Source organism: Rhincodon typus, chromosome 1 (assembly GCF_021869965.1).
Source record: "Rhincodon typus isolate 14 chromosome 1, sRhiTyp1.1, whole genome shotgun sequence".
Lineage (NCBI taxonomy): Eukaryota > Metazoa > Chordata > Chondrichthyes > Orectolobiformes > Rhincodontidae > Rhincodon > Rhincodon typus.
Window position 1 is genome coordinate 151,471,606 of NC_063332.1, and position 22,937 is coordinate 151,494,542.

A 22,937-nucleotide genomic window follows, 5' to 3' on the forward strand; every position below is an offset into this window, starting at 1 on the left:
ATCAAAAACTAGTATATGTGGTGCTTCTGCAAGATTTACCTTATATGAGTAGGGTATGGTTCTAATAGATTCCAAGAAGAAGGCTGATTGATAATAATGAATAATAAACTAAAAATGCTCTCTGGGAATGGCTGATGACAAAACTTGTACAATGACAGTATCCCTTTGTGGATGATGAAGCCTTTTTTTTTCTGATGGCATAGTTTCACGATTTCGGCTATCCCTTGGGCGGAAGTCCCATGTCTGAGAGCCGCTGGGCCACTGCTGGGCTACAGACAGCAAGCAGTCCCTATTGTTAAAATGCCAGAGCCCCAGAACAAAGATTTGTCTGTCATGTTGTGGCAGAAGTGGGAAAGGAAGCCAAGAAGTTGGCACCCCAGGGAGCTCTAACTTTGGGAGGGGTTCCTGATTTCAAAAGGGAGCCAGTGATAGAGGTTCCCCTCATCACCTCCCCACCCGAGACCCTGGCTGAATGGTTTCTTTTGTCCTTAAGCCCCTTCACACACCTCAATATTTAGATCTGGGTGGTAAGTGGCCCTTATATGGCCACCTGCAGAATTTTACAGGTTCTTCACATGCAGATCATAGTTTGGGATCTCAGAGAAGTCTGTCCAGGAGTAAGATTCGTTGTTTGATAGTTCTCAGAGAACCCAGAAATTTTCCTGGTTCACACGTGAAAATGTTTGAAGCTTGCCCTCATTTCAAAGAGAGAAAAATGTACCTTTTTATATACACTGATATTATTAATCTAAAACTTTAAATATTTATCAAGATTTCCAGACCATCTGTTGGAGAAGTTTTAAAGTCTACATTCAATCAATATTTTATTCATGTTAGTAAGGGCTGTTGGTTTCCTTTGTAAAGTTATCAAACATCTCCACTATATAGGTAGTAGTCATGACACAACAGTAAAAATGCAATAAGAGGGGAGAAAATGAAATAGGAGGGTAAGCTAGCTGGTAATATAAAAGATAATTGCAAGAGGCTTCTTGTGATATCTGAAAGGTGGGAGAGAGGAAAGAGTGGGCCGGCTAGAAAGTGAGGCTGGAGAAGTAGTAATGGGAAGCAAAGAAAAAGTGGAGGAACTGAATTTGCACTTTGCATCAGTTTTCACAGTGGAAAACACCAGCAACATAACCAGAACTTCAAGAGAGTTTGGGGTAGAGGTGAGTATAGTGACCATCACTGAGGAGAAGATGTGGGGAAGCTGAAAGGTCTGAAAGTAGATAAATCACCGGGACCAGATGGACTACACCCCAGAGTTCTGAAGGAGATAGCTGAGGAGATTGTAGAGGCATTGGTGGTGATCTTTCAGAGATCACTGGAGTCAAGGAGGGCCCCAGAGGACTGGAAAATGCCTTGTTTGAGAAGCAAGGGAGGCTGAAGGCAGAAAACTGTAGGTTCGTTAGCTTGACCTCAGTCAATGGTAAGATTTTAGAGTCAATTATTAAGGGTGAGATTGTATGTAGTGCATAGTAAAAAGGGCTGAGTCAGCATGGAGATCATGCTTAACAAATTTGTTAGAATTCTTTGAACAGGTAACAAGCAAGTTAGGAAAAGGAGACAAAGTTGACATTACCTATTTGGATTTCCAGAAGGCCTTTGACATACAAGAGGCTGCTAAATATTAAAGAGCCCATGGTGTTAGGGTTAAGGAGCTGACATGGATAGAGGATTAGCTGACTGGCAGGAGGAAGAGAGTGGGGATATAGGGGTCTGGCTCAGGATGGTAAGTGACTAAAGGAGTTGTGCAGGGTTTAGTGTTGAGACTATAACTAATTACATTAGATGCTAATGATCTGGATGATGGAACTGAGGGCATTATTGCTAAGTTTGAGGGGACACAAAGAGAGGTGGAGGGGCAGGTAATGTTGAGGGATTGAGAAGACTGGAGAAGGTTTTGGACCAGCTAAGAGATTGGACAAAGAAATAGGAGGTGGAATACAATGTTGTAAAGTGTGAGATTGTGCACTTTGATAGGAAGAAGAGGCATAGATTATTTTCTCAAAGGGAAAGGTTTTAGAAATCTGAAGCACAAAGGGACATAGGAGTCCTAGTTCAGGATTCTGTTAACGTTAACATGTAGGTTCACTTGGCAGTTAGGAAGGCAAAAGCAATTTTAGCATTCATTTCAAGAGGGCTAGACACAGCAGAGATGTAATGCGGGGTCTGTATAACGGGCTGGTCAGAGTGCATTTGGAGTATGTTTTGGGCCCTGTGTCTTAGGAAGGATGCGCTGGCATTGAAGGGAGTTTTACAAGAATGGTCCTGGAGATGCAGGGTTTGTCATATAAGGAGTAGTCAAAGACTTTGGGTCTGTACTCAATGGAGTTTAAAGGGATGAGGATGGATCTGATTGAAACTTACAGAAAACTAAGAAACCTGGATAGAGTGGACTTGGAGAAGATATTTCCTCTAACAGGAGGGTCTGTGACCCAAGAGCGCAGCCTCAATGAAAGAACTAAGATGAGGAGGAATGTCTTCAACCAGAGGGTATTAACCTGTGGAATTCATTGCTGCAGAAGTTTGTGGAAGCCAAGTCCTTGAGTTTATTTAAGGCAGCGATAGATAGATTCTTGTTTGATAAGGGGTTATGGAAGAAGGAAGGAGAAGGGGATTAAGAAACATATCAGCCATGATAAAATGGCAGAATAGAGCTGATGGGCCGAACGGCCTTATTCTGCTCTTGTATCTTAATGTTTTATGGTTATTTTGGCATTAATGAGAAGGAGGATTCCTAAGAAAGCATGCATCAGGTCAGGGAGCATTCACCAAGATTCTCTGCTGGAGCACTGGAGACGTTGATAGGAGATGCTCAAGAAGAGAGTGGTCCATTGGTCACGACAATGTTCAGACAGTTATTAAGTAGCAAGAACAGGTAACTGTTGTGGCCAGTGCCAGTAGTATAGCCCTGAGGACTGGAAATAGTGCCACAAGAAGTTTAAAGACAAATGGTCATGGTCAGAGAATCCATTTTAACACTGTGTAAGCCTCATACTCTGCTCCATTTTCTTCGTGGTGACAAACTGTGGTTGTAAGTGTAAGTCAATTTTAACACATTTTTATCCATATTTATTTAAAGAGATAAAGGTTCCAAACGTACACCTCAATGCTTAGCATTTTCAGCCTTTTCCTTTGTATTGAAGCATAATTGTTAATGTATCTACCACTTGCATACATGAATGGATTCCCATCTCTGTAAATAAAAATACAGTTCATATGAACAACAAAAAATTTAAAACAAACTTGATTAAAGACCTCCACAGTCTTTGCAAAGCTTTACAGTGTGAAACTGCATTCCAACAATTTCTTCATACATTCATTTCTTTTTGTAAAACAATCCAACAGTGGATAAATTATAATTTGTCATTAATATTTAATTTTAGGGGTTTCCATTGTTCTTAGCAATGTTTCAATTATAATAGTCAATCTGTGACCTTTTCTCACTCCACCTTTTGTAAAGTTTACATTATTTTCCCAAGAAATCATTTTCTACGTGGCATTCAGTGAGTGTACAACTTTCAGTCCATCTCTTAAACAGAATCTCACTTGAAACATTTAACAAATAGAGCATTACAACAGCCAGTGTTTTAGCAGCCATAGCACTTTTAATAACTCCTTTATATGCTAAAGGGCAGCATTTTCCTTTCTCATTCATAAGAAATATATGGGAAGAAATTAATTTGTATTGGTGGGCACGAATGATAGGGACAGTGACAAACCCCACTGTGGCTGTTAACAAGCCCTCCAACTTGATTTACCCCAAATCAAACATTTGCCTTTTGGGTGTCAGGGCTCTCATCATGCTCAGATGAAGTTTTCCCCCCGATAGCCAGTCTATTGAGTATCAACAATGACACTGGGAGTAGTAACCATCGTCAGTGCTGGCGGACCATGCTGCAGCAAGGAATGAAGGTAGATGAAATGTCCTTAACTAGGGTCAGTCAATGAGGTTGCAGGAATGGTTGGGGAAAGGAGTTTTAGTTTTAATGGTACCGGGGTGGGTTTGGGGAGGAGGTGTCCTCATCATTGGGAAACCGTTGCCAAGGAATGTGTACATTCTTGTTCAAATAGTAGAGATCCCCTTCCCCACCAGGTCACATGCATGTATTGACCACGAAGTGTGATTCTTGTCAAGTTGCACACAACAACGCCTTTAAGAGGCCACTTAAGGGCCTCAATTTTCTCCAGGTGGGAAGACCATCTTCTACCTTTCTCACCCCAGACTTAGTCGAGTGAAAGTCAGGAAAATGGCTGGGTCTTTATCCTGCACCTTTGCACCCAACTATATGGGCTCCCAACATCCAGTGCAGGTCTGATGGGAAGCATTAAATTCTGCCCATAAAAACCAGCTGCACTAGACTAGATGAACATTGGGTAAGAGTGGGAACTTCAGTAGGCAATTATCCAGATTTATTTTCAATGTTTGATTTGCCCGTAAACTGCAGATGAAGTAGCAGAACTATGGAAACTAAACAAATATGTATACATCCTGATTGATCCTTCCAGGATGTGCCCATAACATATTCTTCACTTTAGGTCATTTCATGATAGTGCTTAAGTCCAACACATCAAACCTTGTGCTGGTCTTGTCTGAGTGTGCGGCTGTTCAACTAATCCAAAACCAAAGTTCTACCCCTTCTTTCGATATAACCTGTGATGAGCTGGAGTGATCAACCAAGATAGGTCTAACACTCTAAATAAGTTTGATGTTTTACAGTTATTTTTAGACTCACTGTATTCAATATCTAAATCAATGTAACTAAAATCCCCACAAGCCTGATTGCCAATTTTAAATTTTACACTGATCTTACCAATGACATATTTCTCAAATTCTATATTACCAGCCCCGAAGAAGTCACCAAGCCTGACAATTCCCTTTTACAATGCTAAAGAAAGCATTGCGGGATTTGATTTTAATTGAACACAACTGATTTCAGCAAAATAAATCTTGCTAAAAATACCACACCCTGGAAGGATCAATCAGGATGTACACATATTTGTTTAGTTTCCATAGTTCTGCTACTTCAGCTGCAGTTTGCGTTGCCTTGGAAACACTTCTCTCTGAAAAGTATTGCCCTGCAAAAATGCAGCATTTTTGTTGATTGACTTACAGTCTCATGAATTTGTGGCAGAAAGAGCTAAAAAGATTTTACACTTACCATCTAGCACTTCACATTTAAGGGTGTCTGCAACTCGCATATTTGTTATTGGATTAAACCTTCTTGTGACGATTATAATTTGAGCCGAATCATTGTTATCTTCTTAGAATTTTCTTCTTCTTCTGTCATTTTGATGACTCAATCTCATTGCTTTGGGCAATTCTGTGGCCTTTGTTGGAGATAAATATCAGTACTTAAAGCTATTTTGATTTTACTTAAAAGTTACAGTGACGAATAAAACTTGAAACAGGAAAGAACTACAGGACAAAAAATTTTGCTATTAATTAGACATGAACTGGAACTGAGAAAAAATTCCATAAGGTCCCCTGAAGTGTTTGTGATGACACACTGTATGCTATGAGCATTTCTCAACAATTTCAACAATAGCAGACAAAATGCTTTCCATTTGATACACTTCTTTCAAACCTCCCACTGGGAACACTACTTTGACTGCCGCTATGATTACTTTTGTCTCAATCCCAATTTGAAGCATTCCTACAGTGTGGGTGATAACTTAAAATGGAGCAATTGATGACTGGGAGGTTAAACTATGAAATGAAACTATTCAGTAGTTTGAAGGAAACTGTGGTTTTTATCAGTTCACAAAGTGTATTTTCTACTTTCTGAACAAACATAGAACTCTTACAATATAATACTGGATGAAGTTAAACATAATATTTCATTGTGGTTCTTATAGTTTTTTTTACTGTGCTTCTCTAAGTGCAGTCTATATTCAATATCGTCAATGCATATTTTAGACAAATCTTCAAATATCGAATGAATATCCTTTATCTCACCATCTTGTAACTGTGTCTTGTTTACTCCTGTGCAGATGTCTTATCTAGCTCGGCTATCTGTCCAGTTTCGTACCAATGTGTTTCTGTTTCATGGATTGTGTTTTATGACTATTGCTTAAATTAAAAACAACTACATCAGAGATCACATGGCAAGTCAGTATAAATGCATTTCTCCAAACATCACCTTCACATAATAAAAATGGAAAGAAAAATGTAGCTTCATCGGCATCGTACATGATCAACAAAGAATACTATCACTCATGAACAAAGACTATTATCATGCATGAACAAAAAAAACAATATTCTGGGCCACTTTCATTTGAACCTTCACATGCATTGCACATATAATCTTTAGTGTGCAAGCTTTCTAACGGTACACATGCATTGTTTGCAGTTTGTTTGATATCATGATATTATTCTTTGTCACCTGGGAATGTCATCCGTATGATGAGTGCTGTTGCCATGGTAACTGTTGCTGTTCTATTGGCCCTGATAGGGAATGGTGTACTTATGGGACTGATGATTGTTCTGCCACTCTGTGGAATTGGTAGCATCACATTGTTCTAATTAGTTGTCAGCGATGAAGGAACATCTTCTCTAGTTGTAAGCAGTTGTAATGAAATATCTGGTCCATCATGTTCACTGCATATGCTCTACTCAGGTCCCATGTTGCAATGTGGGCTGACTTTTACTGAAAGAATTGAAATTTTATAATCTGGCTGGCTCTCCATTACTCAGTGTGGCAATGATTTAGCAGTTTTATCAAAGTGAAATGACCTTTTATCAAGTGAAGTTTGGCTTTCTGTTATTTCACTTTGATTTTCTCATTCGAACATGTTACTACTTCTGGCTTTAGTTTTTTTTGGCAAGGAAGGAGTTGTTTGGTGACACGAGTGAGTCACTTATCTTTCAGTTCAATGTAATAATTTATAGAATATGCCGAGCTGTTGCTAAATATTGAATCTGCAAGATTTCACACTTTTCCCTTCTTCATACTCTGCTTTTTTCAGTTCTGTGATAACTGTCATTTCTGCTTCCATTTGCTTATCATCAGTTGCTAGCTGCTTCTTGGAGTTGAGTCTTATGTTCTTTTTGGCTAAGTGTCAATTTTGTTGAGTTTCACATAGGGTTTCGCTTCAATAGACCTAGTGAGATCTCTCACCATATCTTACCAAACTTGGCTCATTAACTACCTACTCTGCTCCTCTCACCCAGTGTGAGCTGCCTCCTACCATTTTCCATTCAAAGAACAACTCTCCATTCAGTGGATATGAACAGTCATATGGATTTCAGAGAAGGGGAATAATGGCACAGTGATTCTGCAACAAGAATCTGGAGGTACAGGTGAATGGGATGGCCCAGAGGAGGGCCATCCTCTTATTACTGGACTGGCAGAGGGAGCCAATCTGCCAGACTGGTCATGTGGTGAAGGCAGGATTCAATTAAGGAGCTCAAGAGGGAATTGAACAATTATTTGGATAAAAATAATGTGCAAGGGTAGGGGGAAAAGCATGGGGAAGATGACCTTCTCAACTCCACCTGGGTAAGTGCCATAGTCTTTTCTCTGCTATGTTACTCAGTCTATCTCTGATACTGCAACCACCTCCCAATAAGGCTCATGCTGTACCATGCCATACCACTTTTGCTATTGCCTGCAGCATCTTACCTCACTCAATCTTGTTGTCCCCAGCCTCCCACACCACCAGTCCTCCATTGCTTCTGCACTGCAGACTCACTTTCCCTGGACACCTTGCACCTTTCAACCATTTCCTCCAGAGCTAACAGCTATTTTAGAGATAGTAAGAACTGCAGATGCTGGAATCAGAGATAACACAGTGTGGAGCTAGAGGAATACAGTGTGGAGCTGGAGGAACACAGCAGGCCAGGCAGCATCAGAGGAGCTGAGAAATAAATAGAGAGAGGAGGGGAGGGGAGGGGATGGGTGCGTGCAGGTAGGGAGTGGTGGGATTGGTCAGTGAGGTCGGAGATAAGATGGACAGGTTGTGTCGGGTCAAGGAGGTGTGGATGAGAGGGAGGGTTGGTCATGGGATGAGGCCTGGGGTGAGGTGATTTTGAAACTGGTAAAGTCCACAGTGAGACCATTGGGTTGTAGGCTCCCGAAGTGGAATATGAGGTGCTGCTCCTCCAGTTTCTGGGTGGCATCATTGTGACACTGGAGGATGCCCAGGATGGACATGTCACCCAGGGAGTGGGAGGGGGAGTTGAAATGGCTCGCGACTCGAAGGTGTTGTCGTTTGTCTCAAACAGAGCACAGGTGCTCTACAAAACAGTCTCTGAGCCTCTGCTTGGTCTCACTGATGTAAAGGAGGCTACATTGGGAGCGGTGGATGCAATAGACCACATTGACGATGTGCAGGTGAATCTCTGTCTAATGTGGCAGGTTTGTTTAGTGCCTTGAATGGAGGTGAGGGGGATGGTGAGGTGTAGGGGCAGGTGCTATTTTAATCTCCCTTAATCTTCCTTAATCCTTCCTTTATCTTTATTGAGGAGAAAACAGCCTGTAAGAGTCAGTATGGGTAGAGAGGACCTGCCATCAGGCTCCTCATACCCAATGAGGAGAGAATCCTGTCCCTCGCAGGAGAAGGCTGGAACCGCTCCTGCGAGTATGCCAAGATATAAATGCCCTACCAACCAAGTAAGTACCACTCTTCAATCCACAGCCATGCTCATATTATTTCTATATCAGTGTAATTGATTGCACATCACTTCTAACCACTGGCCACAACGCCTCCTGTCCAGTATCTTTAAGGTGCCAGTGGGATATCCATGGAGTCAGTGGAGAAACAGCTGCTCTCCCAGAAGCCATCACCTTGAACTTTGAGAATGACAGTTCAAAGTCCTGCACCTGCCCCCACCAGTTCAGATACTGACAGCACATATAGAAAGTTTAGGAGCACAGGCTAGAGAGCACCTCACTGTTACAGCTCTGCAGCTGGCCAATGAAAGACTTCAGAGACCAAGCATCTGCTTGGCAACAGAGGACTCTATGGTACCAGAAATCAGAGACTTTGTCCATGTACATGGGGAGGAGCATGAGTGGCAGATAGGCATGTAAGAGGTCATGGCCCTCAGAATCCAAAGGCTGCAAGAGTGTAGACCCAACTGCCTCATGCATGTGATCACCCGGCTGCCTCTATGGACAAGTCAGGAGCTGCCATGACGAACCAAGTCCATCGCCCTTAGGGTCTTAGGGGCACTCATACCCACCTGCAGTCCACAGCCCCAGCCCTTGATCCTCATGATCAAAAGTATGGTGAGTGGGGAAACTGACACTCATTCCAGATGTCCTCTCCTCACAAGGAGACAGGGGACAGTGTCAGAAGCACAGCCAAGTCCCTCAGAAATTTCCTCTTGGAACATTCCAGAGGTGGCCAGTCCCTCTGCTTCTACCCTGTCTGCCCCTCTCCAATCCTGGGAAGGACAAGCATGGCTTGGTATGTCAGGGCTGTCCAGACCCATACGCTCCCAAGGTCGCTGACACAAATCTCCAAGGCCATTGCTGAGTAGGTTCCCTCCACCCCAGCTGTAGAACAGCAACAACACTGAGACATAGTGGGAGAGAAGAAAGAATTAAACGTTTTGTGGGTTCTTTGGTGACACAGGCAATGGCACACTGTATCTAAAGACTTATGTTTGCAAACAAAATGCAGTTGGCTTTTCCCTACATCCTTTTGTGTAATCCTTAATGTAACTGTGCCACACGTTGTCTTATTTCATGTCTATACAGAATGTACTGAGATGTTTGTCAAAAATATTATCTTTAGCCATTGCTTAACTTGATTTTTAGTTTTGTCCAAACAAAAAGACATTTTTTGAATACTATTGGGGTGGCACGGTGGCTCGGTGGTTAGCACTGGTGCCTCACAGTGCTAGGAACCTGGGTTCAATTCCACCCTTGGGCAACTATCTGTATGGAGTTTGCACATTGTCTCCGTATCTGAGTGAGTTTCCTCCGGGTGCTCTGGTTTCCTCCCACAGTCCAAAGATGTGCAGGCTAGGTGGAATGGCCATGCTAAATTGCCCATAGTGTTCAGGGATGTGTAGATTAGGTAGATTATAGGGGGATTGGTCTGGGTGGGATGCTCTGAGGGTTGGTGTGGATGTGTTGGGCCACACTGTAGGGATTCTATGATGTGTTGAAATAGCTAAAGTAAAACTAAACAAGATCTAAGGGACTTAGCAGATCTTTAGCATGTATAATCAATTCAGAACATCATATAATAAAGCTAATAGACATCACCAAGCAGTTAAATATCAGCAAAAGGAAATTGCAATCAAATTCTGCAGTACTCATGTTGAACTGTACATTGATTAATGCATCCAGTCTGGTTAATGAAATGCAACAGAGACAATCAAACACTGAAGGCAGTGCATATAAAAGATAAAAGGATGACCTTTATTGTCAAAGGACTAGATTTTGAGGAAAGGCTGTTGAAACTTGGATTTTTTTAATCCAGAAAGGAACATGAAAGATAAGTGACGCAAGGTGTGTAGAGAGTGAAAAAGGTAAATATTATTTATATTTAATTTTTGATACTCCAATAAGGGAATACAGTTTGAAAACATGAAGAGGTAAATTTTGGATAATAATTAGTAAATTCTGTTTCACATGCAGTTATCGTTATGTGCAATGGTCTTCTCGATGGGGGAGAAAAGCATGTTGTAATGGAATAACTTTTCTGTTCTTTTCTGAATGATTGTGATGAAGTGATTAGCTTTTCTCATCCGTAATAGTCTTGCAGATTGCAATTTTTTTTTAATCACTGAAGTCTCAGATTCTCAGGTTGGGGCAAATTGCCTGGGTTTCCAGGTCAGCCAATCATCATGCTTTCCTAAATCTATGACACAGTAGAAAGAATAGTGTTTTTGCAGCTGGAATGATAACACCAAAGCTCTTTCTAGAAAAAAGTTATAATGAGCAGAATTAAGAGGCACATTCTGCATGAAACGTTCAAAAAGCACCTATGCAATGACCTAAATCAAGATAGAATGTAGCGGGTAGTGACCATAAGAGGGGAGAAGCTAGAATCAAATGTTATAGTATTACAATTGAGTGAAGGAAACAACAAAGATATGAGGGAGTAACTGGCCAGTGTTGATTGGAAGGGAACGCTAGCAGGAAGGATGGTGGAGCAGCAGACAGAGGTTTCTGCGCATAACTTGGCACAGCAGAAATTCATCTCAAGGAAGAAGAAACATACTAAGGGAAGGGTGAGGCAACCACAGCTGGCAAAATCAGGGACAGCATAAAAGCAAACGAAAAAACATACAATGTGGTGAAGATTAGTGGGAAGCCAGAGAATTGGGAAGCTTTAAAAAACAACAGAGGATAATTATAGAGATAACAAGGTGTAGAGCTGGATGAACACAGCAGGCCGAGGAGCATCAGAGGAGCAGGAAGGCTGACGTTTCGGGTCTAGACCCTTCTTCAGGATAATCATAAACACATTAATGAGGGAGAAAATGAAATATGAGAGTAAGTAAGTAGGTAAAATTAAAGACGATTGCAAGAGTTTCTTCAGATATCTAAAAGGTAAAAGAGGGGCAAGTGTGGACATTGGACTGCTGGAAAATGAAGCTGGAGAAATAGTAATGGGGAATGAAGAAATGGCAGAGGAATTGAATAAGTACCATACATCAGTTTTCACAGTGCAAGACACCAGCAGCATACCAGAACTTCAAGAGAGACAGGGGGCAGAGGTGAGTATGGTGGCCATCACTAAGGAGATGGTCCTGGGCAAGCTGAAAGGTCTGAAGGTAGATAAATCACCAAGAGCAGATGAACTACACCCCAGAGTTCTGAAGGAGATAGCTGAGGAAATTGGGGATGATTTGGTGGTGGTCTTTCAGGAATCACTGGAGTCAGGAAGAGTCCCTGAGGGCTGGAAAATGGCTAACTCCTGTTTAAGAAAGGGAGAGGCAGAAGACAGGAAACTGCAGGCTGGTTAGTCTGACCTTGGTCATTGTTAAGATTTTGGAGTCCGTTATTAAGGATGAGTTTGTGGAGTACTTTGTAGTCCATGGCAAAATAAGGCTGAGCCATCATGGATTCATCAAGGGACGTCATCCATGACAAATCTGATAGAATTCTTTGCAGAGGTAATGAGCGAGTTGGACAAAGGAAATGTAGTAAATGTGGTCTCTTTGGTTTTCCAGAACGCCTTTGACAAGGTGCTGCGCAGGAGGTTGCTAAACAAAATAACACCCCGTGGTGTTAGGGGAAACATACTTGCATGGATACAGGATTGGCTGACTGGCAGAAGGCGGAGAGTAGGGATAAAGGGATCTTTTCCAGGATGGCAGTTGGTGACTAGTGGAGTTCTGCAGGTGTCAGTGTTGGGACCACAGCTATTCATGTTATACATTAACGATCTGGATGAAGAACTGAGGGCATTGTTACTCAGTTTACAGGTAACAGAAAGATAAGTGGAGGATCCTGCAGTGTTGAGGAAGCAGGGAAGCTGCAGAAAGACTTGGACAGGATAGGAGAGTGGGCAAAGAAGTGACATGTGGAATATAACTTTGGAAAGTATGACAGTATACAATTTTGTAGGAAGAACAGAATCATAGACTATTTTCTAAATGAGGACAACTTCAAATATTTGAAGCACAAAGGGAGTCCTGGTTCCGGACTTTCTTAAGGTTAGCATGCAAATTCAGTTGGCAATTAGGAAGGCAAATGCAATGATAGCATTTATTTCAAAAAGGTTAGAATACAAAAATAGAAATGTACAGCTGGAAGCTGTGTAAGACTGGTCAGACTACATTTGGAACATTGTGAGCAGTTTTGGACCCTGTATATAAGGAAGGATGTGGTGGCATTGGGAGTCCAGAGAAGGTTTACAAGAATGATTCCAGGGATGAAGGGCTTGTCATATGAGGAGTGGTTGAGGACTCTGGGTCTGTACTTGATGGAGTTTAGAGGATGAGGGGCAGTTTGACTGAGGCTTACAGAATAATGAGGGGTCTAGGTAGACTTGATGTGGAGAAAATGTTTCCACTAGTAAGAGAGATTAGGACCCCAGGGCACAGCCTCAGAGTGAAGGGATGACTCTTGAGAATTGAGATGAAGAGGAATTTCTTCAACCAGAGGGTGGTTAATCTGTGTAAATAATTGCCACAGAGGGTTGTGGAAGCCAAGTTATTGAGTGTATTTAAGACAGAGATAGGTAGATTCTTGATTGGTAAGGGGATCATGGCTTATGGGGAGAAGGCTGGAGGATTGGGTTGAGAAATATACCAGCCATAAATGAAAGGTGGAGCAGATTCAGTGGGCTGAACAGCCTAATTCTGCTCCTATGGTTTTATAATTATCTTTAATTAATGATCTTATTGGGTTTGCCAAACATGTTTTTGTAATGAAAAAGTATAATACTGTAGATTATGGAACTCAGAAATAAAAGCTGAAGCGCGGCAATATCTGTGAAGAGCTTCAAGAATTGTCATTATGAATGTGAAATATTAACTGTTTTTCTCCAAGGGTGCTGCTTGACCCGCTGAATATTTCAAACTTTTTTTTGCTTTCATTATCTGTTTGCAAAGTTCTTAATACTTGGTATAAGGGGACAGAATCTTTAAACCAAAATAAATAAGAAAACACAGCTAAAATGAGACACTTCCAAGTGTTGCCATTTGATGCTGGACTAGGACTCAAAAATGTCCAAACTTCTCTAAGTCAGTAATTAAAAATTATCTGCAAACTGGGTGCCATTTCAGACTGGGAAGCTATTGACAATAAAGAAGAAAGTGAGAACTGTAGGAACAAAGAAAAACAGTGAACACAGCTGTATAATTGAATGCTGTCTTGGTGTTTTGCCTGAGAATTTATAAACCAAGAGCAGACATTTTGCATATCCTACAAATTAAGTACATGTTGGCCTATTTATGAAGAGTTATCTGTATTTTGCATTGTGTGTAATAAACTTCTGTAAGATCATTAGATGAATATTTAATGGATGAGCTGCTGAAGCCCTTTGTACCAGTTACTGACAGATCACATGCTACATTATCTTTAGGGTGATTGGTCAAATAGACCAGTACATTTACTGAGCAACCAAACAGCCTTGTTAGAACACTTAGATATCTGTAATTAGAGTTTTACCTATTTTATTTTAACTTAAATTACTTTATAATATGTTCATTGATCTCTTTTTTTTATTGCAGTCTTTAAAAATATCATATGGAAAGTCTACAGATTGCCCACAGCTAATGGTAGGTGGCTGTGTGTAAGGGAACAGATGGCTGAAACTACACTGTCTTTCCTCATCCCTAAACAAATGATCGCACTGTTCATCCAGGAAGATATGAGAAGGTACAGTGCAACAGCCTGACCATGATTTTGTTTGATCTGTATTGGAACAAAATTGTACTTACACCACAAATTGTCAAGTAAATACATTGTATTGCAAAGTGAAAATCCTATCTTACCTCCCAACACCTCCACCCTAGTCTCAGTTATTTGATTGGTATGTTAGTAACTTGACTAACGTTCATATAGACCTGCTATTGGTATTCTGGAGTAACCTGACTTAAGGTGCATGAAAATTTATAAGCTTCACTGAATGATCATTTCTGAACACCTAAATCACATCATAATCTATGCTCTACTCCAGTATTTTAGCTCTAGATTTTCTTAGTATTTCTTAATATTGCAATTGTAATTTGGTATTCTTTTTATTACTTTCCTTGAGAAGATTTCCAGTGGAAAATTTATAATTATGATTGTAACTACTCAATCAGTACCACTGATTTTGGGAAAAGAAACTCACTTTTCTATCAAGCACATTAGTGTAGCTTCTCAAGCAATGATTGAGGTTTTCAAAGTACGAAGACCGGCTACAGTTATCATAGATGTTGGTAATATGATCAGTAGCACCACGAACCAGTCTAAATTAATATACGAACATTTGCATGTTTGAACAATTTGAATGCCTGCCAACTCTAGATGGTGTAATTATTTTGATGCACAGGCAAATGCTAAGTAATATTTAAAACTTTAAAATGCATTCATGGTATTTTAGCAGGACCTTTGGGAATGTGGATCATGTAGCGGGGTTATGAGTCATTTGCACATTTCAGGATTTTTGACAAATTTCCCCACAGAGAGGATTTTGAAGAAAATGTTATTTTTAAGTAATAGTGTTTTTTAAAATTCATATGGAGCGGCATGGGTTGCTCTTTATTTTGTGTCATTACAACAAGATAATTTGTACTTGCGTAACTAAGTAAATTTAATTATAATTGCTGATCTGTTGTTTAATTCTGTGAAATCGAGCAGCTAATAATTCCTATCAAGCCTCATTGCACCAAATACTTGATTAGTTATTTGAAACGATTAAAGAAGAACACATGCAAAAGGCACAAATATCTGTTTCAGTTCACAAGATATATGCATAATTCATATACAATGGGTGCAGATTATTTGGATGTTTATGGTAGCATTCTTATCGAGGGATAACCACTGGAGTTTGCAGATAGATTGAATGAATAAATGGGGTGCACACGACTATGTTCTGTTCTCTGTGAATACCGAAGTATCATTGTTATTTTTACTGTTACTGCCGGTTCCTTTTTGGTAGAGCTCTTGTTCAAGGAATTGACAAAATTCATCTGTAACAATTTAAGTGAGATTTCCATCCACACTAATTGCCTCTCATTGCCGTCAAGCTAGATTTTTCAATGCCTGCACGAGTAGTTGATCTTGTGTCTCTACCCAATACTCCAGATTTCCTTGCTTCAGCTTCATATCATTCTCCTCCAACATGTCAGTAAATTGATTCTTGTTGATATCTTTATTAGCGCTGCATAACAACCTCAGTAATTTAAGCAAGAGCAAAATACTGCGGATGCAGGAAATCTGAAACCAATGCAGAAAATGCTGGAGAAACTCTGATAAGAATTTTCAACTTTCCTTTCCTCTCCAAAGTCCTTGAATATGTCCTCTCAGCTCCACACCTGATTCCCTCCACTTGGTGCTACAGCAGACTGAAAACCCCAAAATTGCTCTTAATAACCTCATAAATGACATCCTATGTGACTATGACAAAGGTAAGCTATACCGCCATATCACTGTCAATTTGCCTGCACCCTTTGATGCAGTTCATCACATCAAACCCCTGTGACACCTTTCCAACGTCATTCAACTAGATGGGACTGTATTTTCCTGGTTCCATTCTTGTCTATCTAATTGTAGTCAGGGAATTGGTATCAATTACCTCTCCTCATGCTTACACAGGTTTGGGGCCCACAAGGATCTATCCTTAGACTTTTTATTTCTCACCCATATATTACTTCTCAGCAAGAACATCTATAAGCACATCAATTTCCCCATATGTGTTGATGAAGACCAGCTCTACTCTGCCATCACTACCTTTCTTGAAACCTCCACTATTTCTAAATTGTCAGACATTCTTCTGCTTACTCAAAATCCAGTACTGGATGACCAGAAGTTTCCTTCATTATAAATTGGGAAGACTACAACTATTAGCTTCAGTCCCGCCACAGATTTCACTACTACGTCACCAGAGATTCCATCACCCTCCCTTGACAACTGTCTGAGGTTAAACCAAGCTGAACCAGTAAACTCTGGGCGTATTTGACCAGAAAATGTGATTGCAACAAATTTATGTAACATTACTAAGATGACTATTTTCATCTCCATTACATTGCCTGAGTCCTGCCTCAGCTCCTGTGCTGCTGAAAGCCTCATCCAGACTTAATTCTGAGCTTACTAGTCTAATGCACTGCTGGCTGGACTCCCATATTCTATACCCACTGTAAACTTGACATCATCCAGAACTTTGAATTTGCCCAATCTTCAAAGATTGTGCAAAACAAATCAGTCATAATTGTGCTGAGTAGTGTCTACGGGATGATTTTCTGAATCAATTCATTGAGGAAACAAGTTGAGAGCAGATAATCCTAGACTTGTTATTCTATATTGAGAAAGGAATAATTGGCAATGTAATGTTGTGAAGCACCCTTGGGGAAGAGTGACCCTAATGTGATAGAGTTCTTCATTAGGATGGAGAGTAACATAATTGATTCTGAAACTAGTGTGTGAATCTAAGACATTGGAAATGGAGAAAATAGTAGAATCTATTACAAAAGATTTCTCAGCAGAGCACTTGGAAAATAAACTCAGGATCAGACAGAATCAGCATGGATTTACTAAAAGAAATCATGTTTGACAAATCTACTAGAATTTTTCGAGGATGTAACTGGGAGAGTTGATAAAGGGGACCCAGTGAATGTGGGTCTTGGACTTTCAGAGGCTTTTGATAAGTTCTCACATAGAAATTAGTATGTAAAATTAAAGTGCATGGGATTCGGGCAGCGTACTGACATGGATAGAGAACTGGTTCACAGACAGGAAACAAAGAGTAAGAATAAATGGGACCTTTACCAAGTGGCATACAGTGACTGGTGGGATATGGGATACTGCAGGGATCAATGCTTGGATCCCAGCTATTCACAACACATATTTATGATTTAGATGAAGGAATTAAATGTAATATCTCCAAGTTTGCAAACGACACAAAGCTGAGTGCAGGGGTGAATCGTGAGGAAGATGTAGAGATGCGTCAGTGTGATTTGGACAAGTTGAGTAAGTGGGAGATGAAATATAATGTCGATAATTATGACGTTATCCACTTCAGTAGCAAAAGTGGGAAGGTGGATTATTGTCTGAAAGTGAGAAATTGGGAAAGGGGGAGGTGCAACAAGTGTCCTTGAACACTAGTCCCTGAAATTAAGCATGGAGGTTCAGCAGGCAGTGAAGAAAGCAAATGGTATGTTTGCCTTCATAGCAAGAGGATTTGAGTACAGGAGCAGAGATGTTCTGCCGCAATTGTACAGGATCTTACGAAGCCACACCTGGAAGTATTGGATGCAATATGCATCCTTACTTAAGGAAGAATGCTCTGCCCATGGATGGAATGCAATAACAGTTTACCAGATTGATTCCTGAGTTGGGAGGACTGTTGTATGAATATGAAGAGGGACTGAATCAGTTGGGACTATACTCACGAGGGTTTAGAAGAATTGGGGGCGGGGGTTGGTTGCATAGAAATTCTAACAAGACTAGACCGTGTAAATTCAGAAGGAATCCAGAACCAGGGGTCACAGTTTAAGGATATGGGGTTAGGGCATTTGAGATGAGGGGACATTTCTTCACCCACACAGTGGTGAGCCTATGGAATTCTGTGCCACAGAAATCATTTGGGGCCAAAACATTGAATGTTTTCAAGAAGGAACTAGTTATAGTTCTTTGAGTGAAAGGGATCAAAGTGTACTGAGTTGTTTGAACAGCCACTGATTTATACTGAATGGCAGAGCAGGCCCAAAGGGCTGGTTAGCCTACTCTTGGTCCTATTTTCAACATTTCTATGTTTATATGTTGTTACCTCTATCCTATTTTGCACCTAGTGTCATTCAATCATTACAGCTGTGGTGACCGACCTATACTGAACAACCAATGTCTCATTTTTAAAATTTTCATCCTTCTATTCAAAAATCCCTCAATAGCCTGGCTGCTTCTTGCCTCTAAGATGTCTGTACTCCTTGAACACTGGCCTCTTGACTACTACTAATTTTAATTGCTCCGTCATTGGTAGCCATGCCTTCAGGTTCCTCAGTCCTGATCTCTGGAATTCCCTCCTTCACCTCTCTGATCTCTGTCATCTTTTCTCCCTTAAGACACTCTTTAAAACCTACCTGTTTAACCAGGTTGTTGGCAATCTGCTGTAGTATTTCCCTATGTAGCTTGCTTCATTTTTCATTTTAAAATGAATTGCCTTGGGAAGTCTGTTACATTAAAGGTGCTGGATAACTACATATTATTGTTGATCACTTTTGTTTTACTTTCTTTTGCTGTTTGTGGTAACAATGTGCATTATTTTCCTTTTCTGGCTTTAATTGTTCCTTAGCACTGTGAGTACACAATAGGTTGAAATGAAGTAAATTTGTACATTTTCCTTACTGCTCTAAAAGCCTTTCCTAAACCATAGTACATCCTGGGGTTTCTATGTTTTGAACTCCTACCAGGATGAATTTTGGAACCCCAGGAAAAGTTATTCTAATGCTCCATTAGAGCTAGCACACCAATTTATTCAACATTAAGGCACTTCTAATGCGCACTAGTAGTAATTCAGAGTAATTTCACTTTTCTGGCAGTTAAACATCTGGGCACAATCATATGAACAGCTTGATTCCTGCACAACCAAGCAAGTGTATTTTTAAATTAAAATGTTTGTATTGTACTTCAAATTTATTCATTTGTCAGTAAAACTATTATTCGTGGAAACATGCATTAAGCAAAAGCTAATCAAACAGGCCATCACCAATAATCTGTTGAAGAGATTTGATTGTAGAATACTGAACAGCCTTGATCTGTGATGCTCCTGGAACAGTTCACTGGAATCTTTTTAATTGAAAGAAAGCTATGAAAAAGTTAACAATCTATGTATTCTTGAAAATCTGTTGCTAATTTAGAAGCCACACATTACCAAATAATGTACACGGCTTTAATATGTAGAACAATCCTTGCTATGAATGCATCAAAAGTATTTAAAGTTATGGAATAGGAAAAGAATTAACATGGGTATCTGGTGATGTAATTCGCTGCAATAGAGCAGATATCTCAATCCTGGACATAAACATAATCAATATTTCCAATTCTAATCCTATAGTTAAACCCATCAAGTTACAACACTTTAAAAACCAGTAAACAAATGCTTCATATGGTGATCTGTACTGACTGAAAGGGATTCGATACTTAGGTCTATGCTCATTGGCTTAGCAGGGTGCTGGTGGCGTACACAAACTTACTTAGTTTCCTGAGTTTAAAGAGAAGCACATCTGTCAAGGTTTCCATTCCTGATCACAATCCAAAAAGTTGTGTACAAGTTCAAACTTGTTTCCCATTCTTTGGCCAAACAGGTTATTGACATGTAAGAGCAGGCTCGGGTATGAAGAATGGACAATCTAAAAGGAACCAGAGGGGTTCTGTTCGCAAAGAATTTTACCTTGGTACAATTCAGTATTAGAAAGAAAAGATTTGCCACTTTATTCTTCAAAAAATTCAGCATTCTCTCTATTAACTGACCGGTTTTCCTGTAGGTTACCAACACAATGTGAGACATAGTACATGCAAAACCATCATTTGGTATGATTGTTTTTTTGTTAACTTTACCTGCACATTTTACAATTTTGGAATGGTGTTTTGATGTGTGTCTCTTTTTAAGACCAAGTAGACACTTGGTCATCACAACGCAGGAAATCAGTGAATACAGTATTTTCTCTGGTATATAAAATGTTATTGGTGACAGTTGGTCAGAATTGAGAGCCTTTACTATTTGACTACTGAATGAAGACTTCACCAGCTGTCTAAAAACTCCACTAATTTTAATCATTATATCCAAGAGGTTTGGGTCCTAAATCAAAGAGTTTATCATCAATATTTTATTTAAATTAGCGCCAATCAATTATTGCACTTGGAAAAATACATCTGTTGTTGTAAACCACTCTTTTTTTTGTCGTACTATATATGTAAACTACATTGAAAAAAACTGGAAACAATTGGAGCTCGAAGCAAATAAAAATTTGTCACTATTCAGTTTCCACTATTTCAAATAACAATTTGATATTGGTAGGGACAGAAGTAGAGACTTAAGGCACTCGTTTTTATTGGGTAATTTTTCATCACTGTTGTAGATGAATGACTATTTAAAACAAAACAGCTGCAGAGATGGAACTGATATATGACTGACAAGTATGTTATATTCAGTATTGCATAATTTGCTTGACAAGTCAATAATTACCTGGAATAGACCACATAATTATACGCCGTCAGTTTATATTTTGAAATTTTCTGCTGCTCACTGACATGACTAAGGCACTTGAAGTTCCAACTGTTCCCCAAACTCCATAATCTGAATTGGGAATATTCAATACTAAAATATTGCAGGTTTAATCGATTTTGAGAAATATTTATTTATTTAGTTAAATAAATTTCACAGTAAAGCAGTAAATTATTATGTTTTTGAGTTACTATTCACCAATGCATTTTGTTTGGTCTGTTTGACATGATTGGATTCCAACAGTCAAGGTCAGTTGAATAAGGTATTTTATTTTTAATGTGTTATGCTCTCACTTATACTGCGAATGTCATTTTGAGATTGATACCTACATAAACTGTTACTGGCAGATGAGTGTTATATTGGCCCATGTTTTCGGAGGAGTGTCCATCATCCTTGGATTGCCACTCAACTTGATACCTTGATTTTGAAGTTCTGGTCCTTGTTTACAGATCCCTCTGTGGGCCCATCACTGCTTATCTCTGTAACCTCCTGTGAGATGCCTGAGCTCATACAATTCTTCTTGCTTGCATTTTCCCAATTTTCTTTGCAGTACTGTTGAGGGCCTTGCCTTCAGCTCTCCAAGAATTCGAATTTCTTTGATAAATCTTTCTACCTCTGTTTTCTCCTTTAAGGTGCACCTTAAGGCCTACTGCCCTGTCACCTATCCTGATATTCCATTAAGTGATTCTGTGACGAAATTCAGACACAATACTTTGGAAGTATGGTGTAGTATTGGGAGTGGTCTACAGAGCAATGCACAGTTTAAACAACAATTTGCTTAACTTGTCCTGTACTCCTTTTTCTGTAATAGTTAACCTCTCTGTTTACCTTGTTGATTGCTGCTCTACCATGGTTTTGTAAGTTGAATAACATTCTAGTATCTCTTTCAGTCTTATCCCTCATCTATTGTGATGTCGTTCATATTTTAGAAAAAAACAAAGAATTGTGGATATTGGAGATCTGAAACAAAAACAAATTTCTGGAAGAAGTCAGCAGTTCTGGCATCATTTGTGGGGAGAAAACAAAGTTAGCATTATGAGTACGGTGACTGTTCAACAGAACCAATGAAGTTCTGAGGAAGAGTCACGAGACTCGAAACCTTAACTCTTCAGAGGGTTGATGTGGACTCGATAGGCCGAATGGCCTGTTTCCACACTGTAGTGATTCTAAGATTCTATGATGTCATAAAACCCAGTATTTCATTTAGATATGGTCATAAAAGTCCAAGTTAATGATTGTTCTAAATTGATTATTGTCCTTCATAGAATAGTGCATATGTAACTCTGGCAAAGCAATCGATGTTGTAATTAGCTCCATCAAAAATAATGGGATAAATATCAGTTCATAAACAGGATTAGAGTTATAACAAGCCTGCATTCTTCAGACTCCTCGTCAGTGTCAGAATCAAGTTTTCTGGTTTACTGAAATCTTCATGAAGGCACAGCCTCAGAGTGAAGAGATGACCCTTTAGAACTGAGATGAGGAGGAATCTGAAAATCACCAAATGACTCAAGTTTTGATGTTGGTTCGACACAATGCTTATTTCCGCGATTTAAGCATTTCAGAGGCTAAAATCTCGACTTCACCAAATGACTCAACTTTTGATGCTGGTTGGAAAAAAATGCTTATTTCAGCGAGTTAAGCTCTACAGTAGACCAAAATCTGAACTTCACAAATGACTCAAGTTTTGATGTTGGTTTGATTAACTTGCTTATTTCAGTGAGATAAGCACTTCAGAAATAAAAAATCTCAACTTCAGCAAAGGACCTAACTTTCGATGTTGTTTTCACTAACGTGCTTATTTCAGTGAGATAAGCATATCAGAAGACTAAAATCTCACCTTCACCAGATTAGCTAACTTTTGATGTTGTTTAAATTAAAATGCTTATTTCAGCGAGTTAAGCACTTTCGTTAACCTATGGAACTAATTGCCGCAGAGGGCTGTGGAGGCCAAGTCATTGACTGCATTAAGTCAGAGATAGATAACTCCTTGACTGGTAAGTGGATCAAGAGTTATGGGGAGAAGGTGAGACAATGGTGTTGAGAAACATATCAACTATGATTGAATGGAGCAGACTCAATAGGCCAAATGTCCTCAT

General features: G+C 39.7%; 1 protein-coding gene across 1 annotated transcript in view; it reads left to right on the plus strand.

Annotated features, from left to right (window-relative positions):
* Nucleotides 1-22,937, plus strand: part of inpp4b (inositol polyphosphate-4-phosphatase type II B) — a 718,933-nt gene that overhangs the window by 524,316 nt on the left and 171,680 nt on the right. Inside the window, exon 11 of the mRNA XM_048597564.1 lies at nucleotides 14,144-14,291. Coding sequence (XP_048453521.1) covers nucleotides 14,144-14,291 — 148 coding nt within the window. The remainder of the gene's footprint in view (nucleotides 1-14,143; nucleotides 14,292-22,937) is intronic.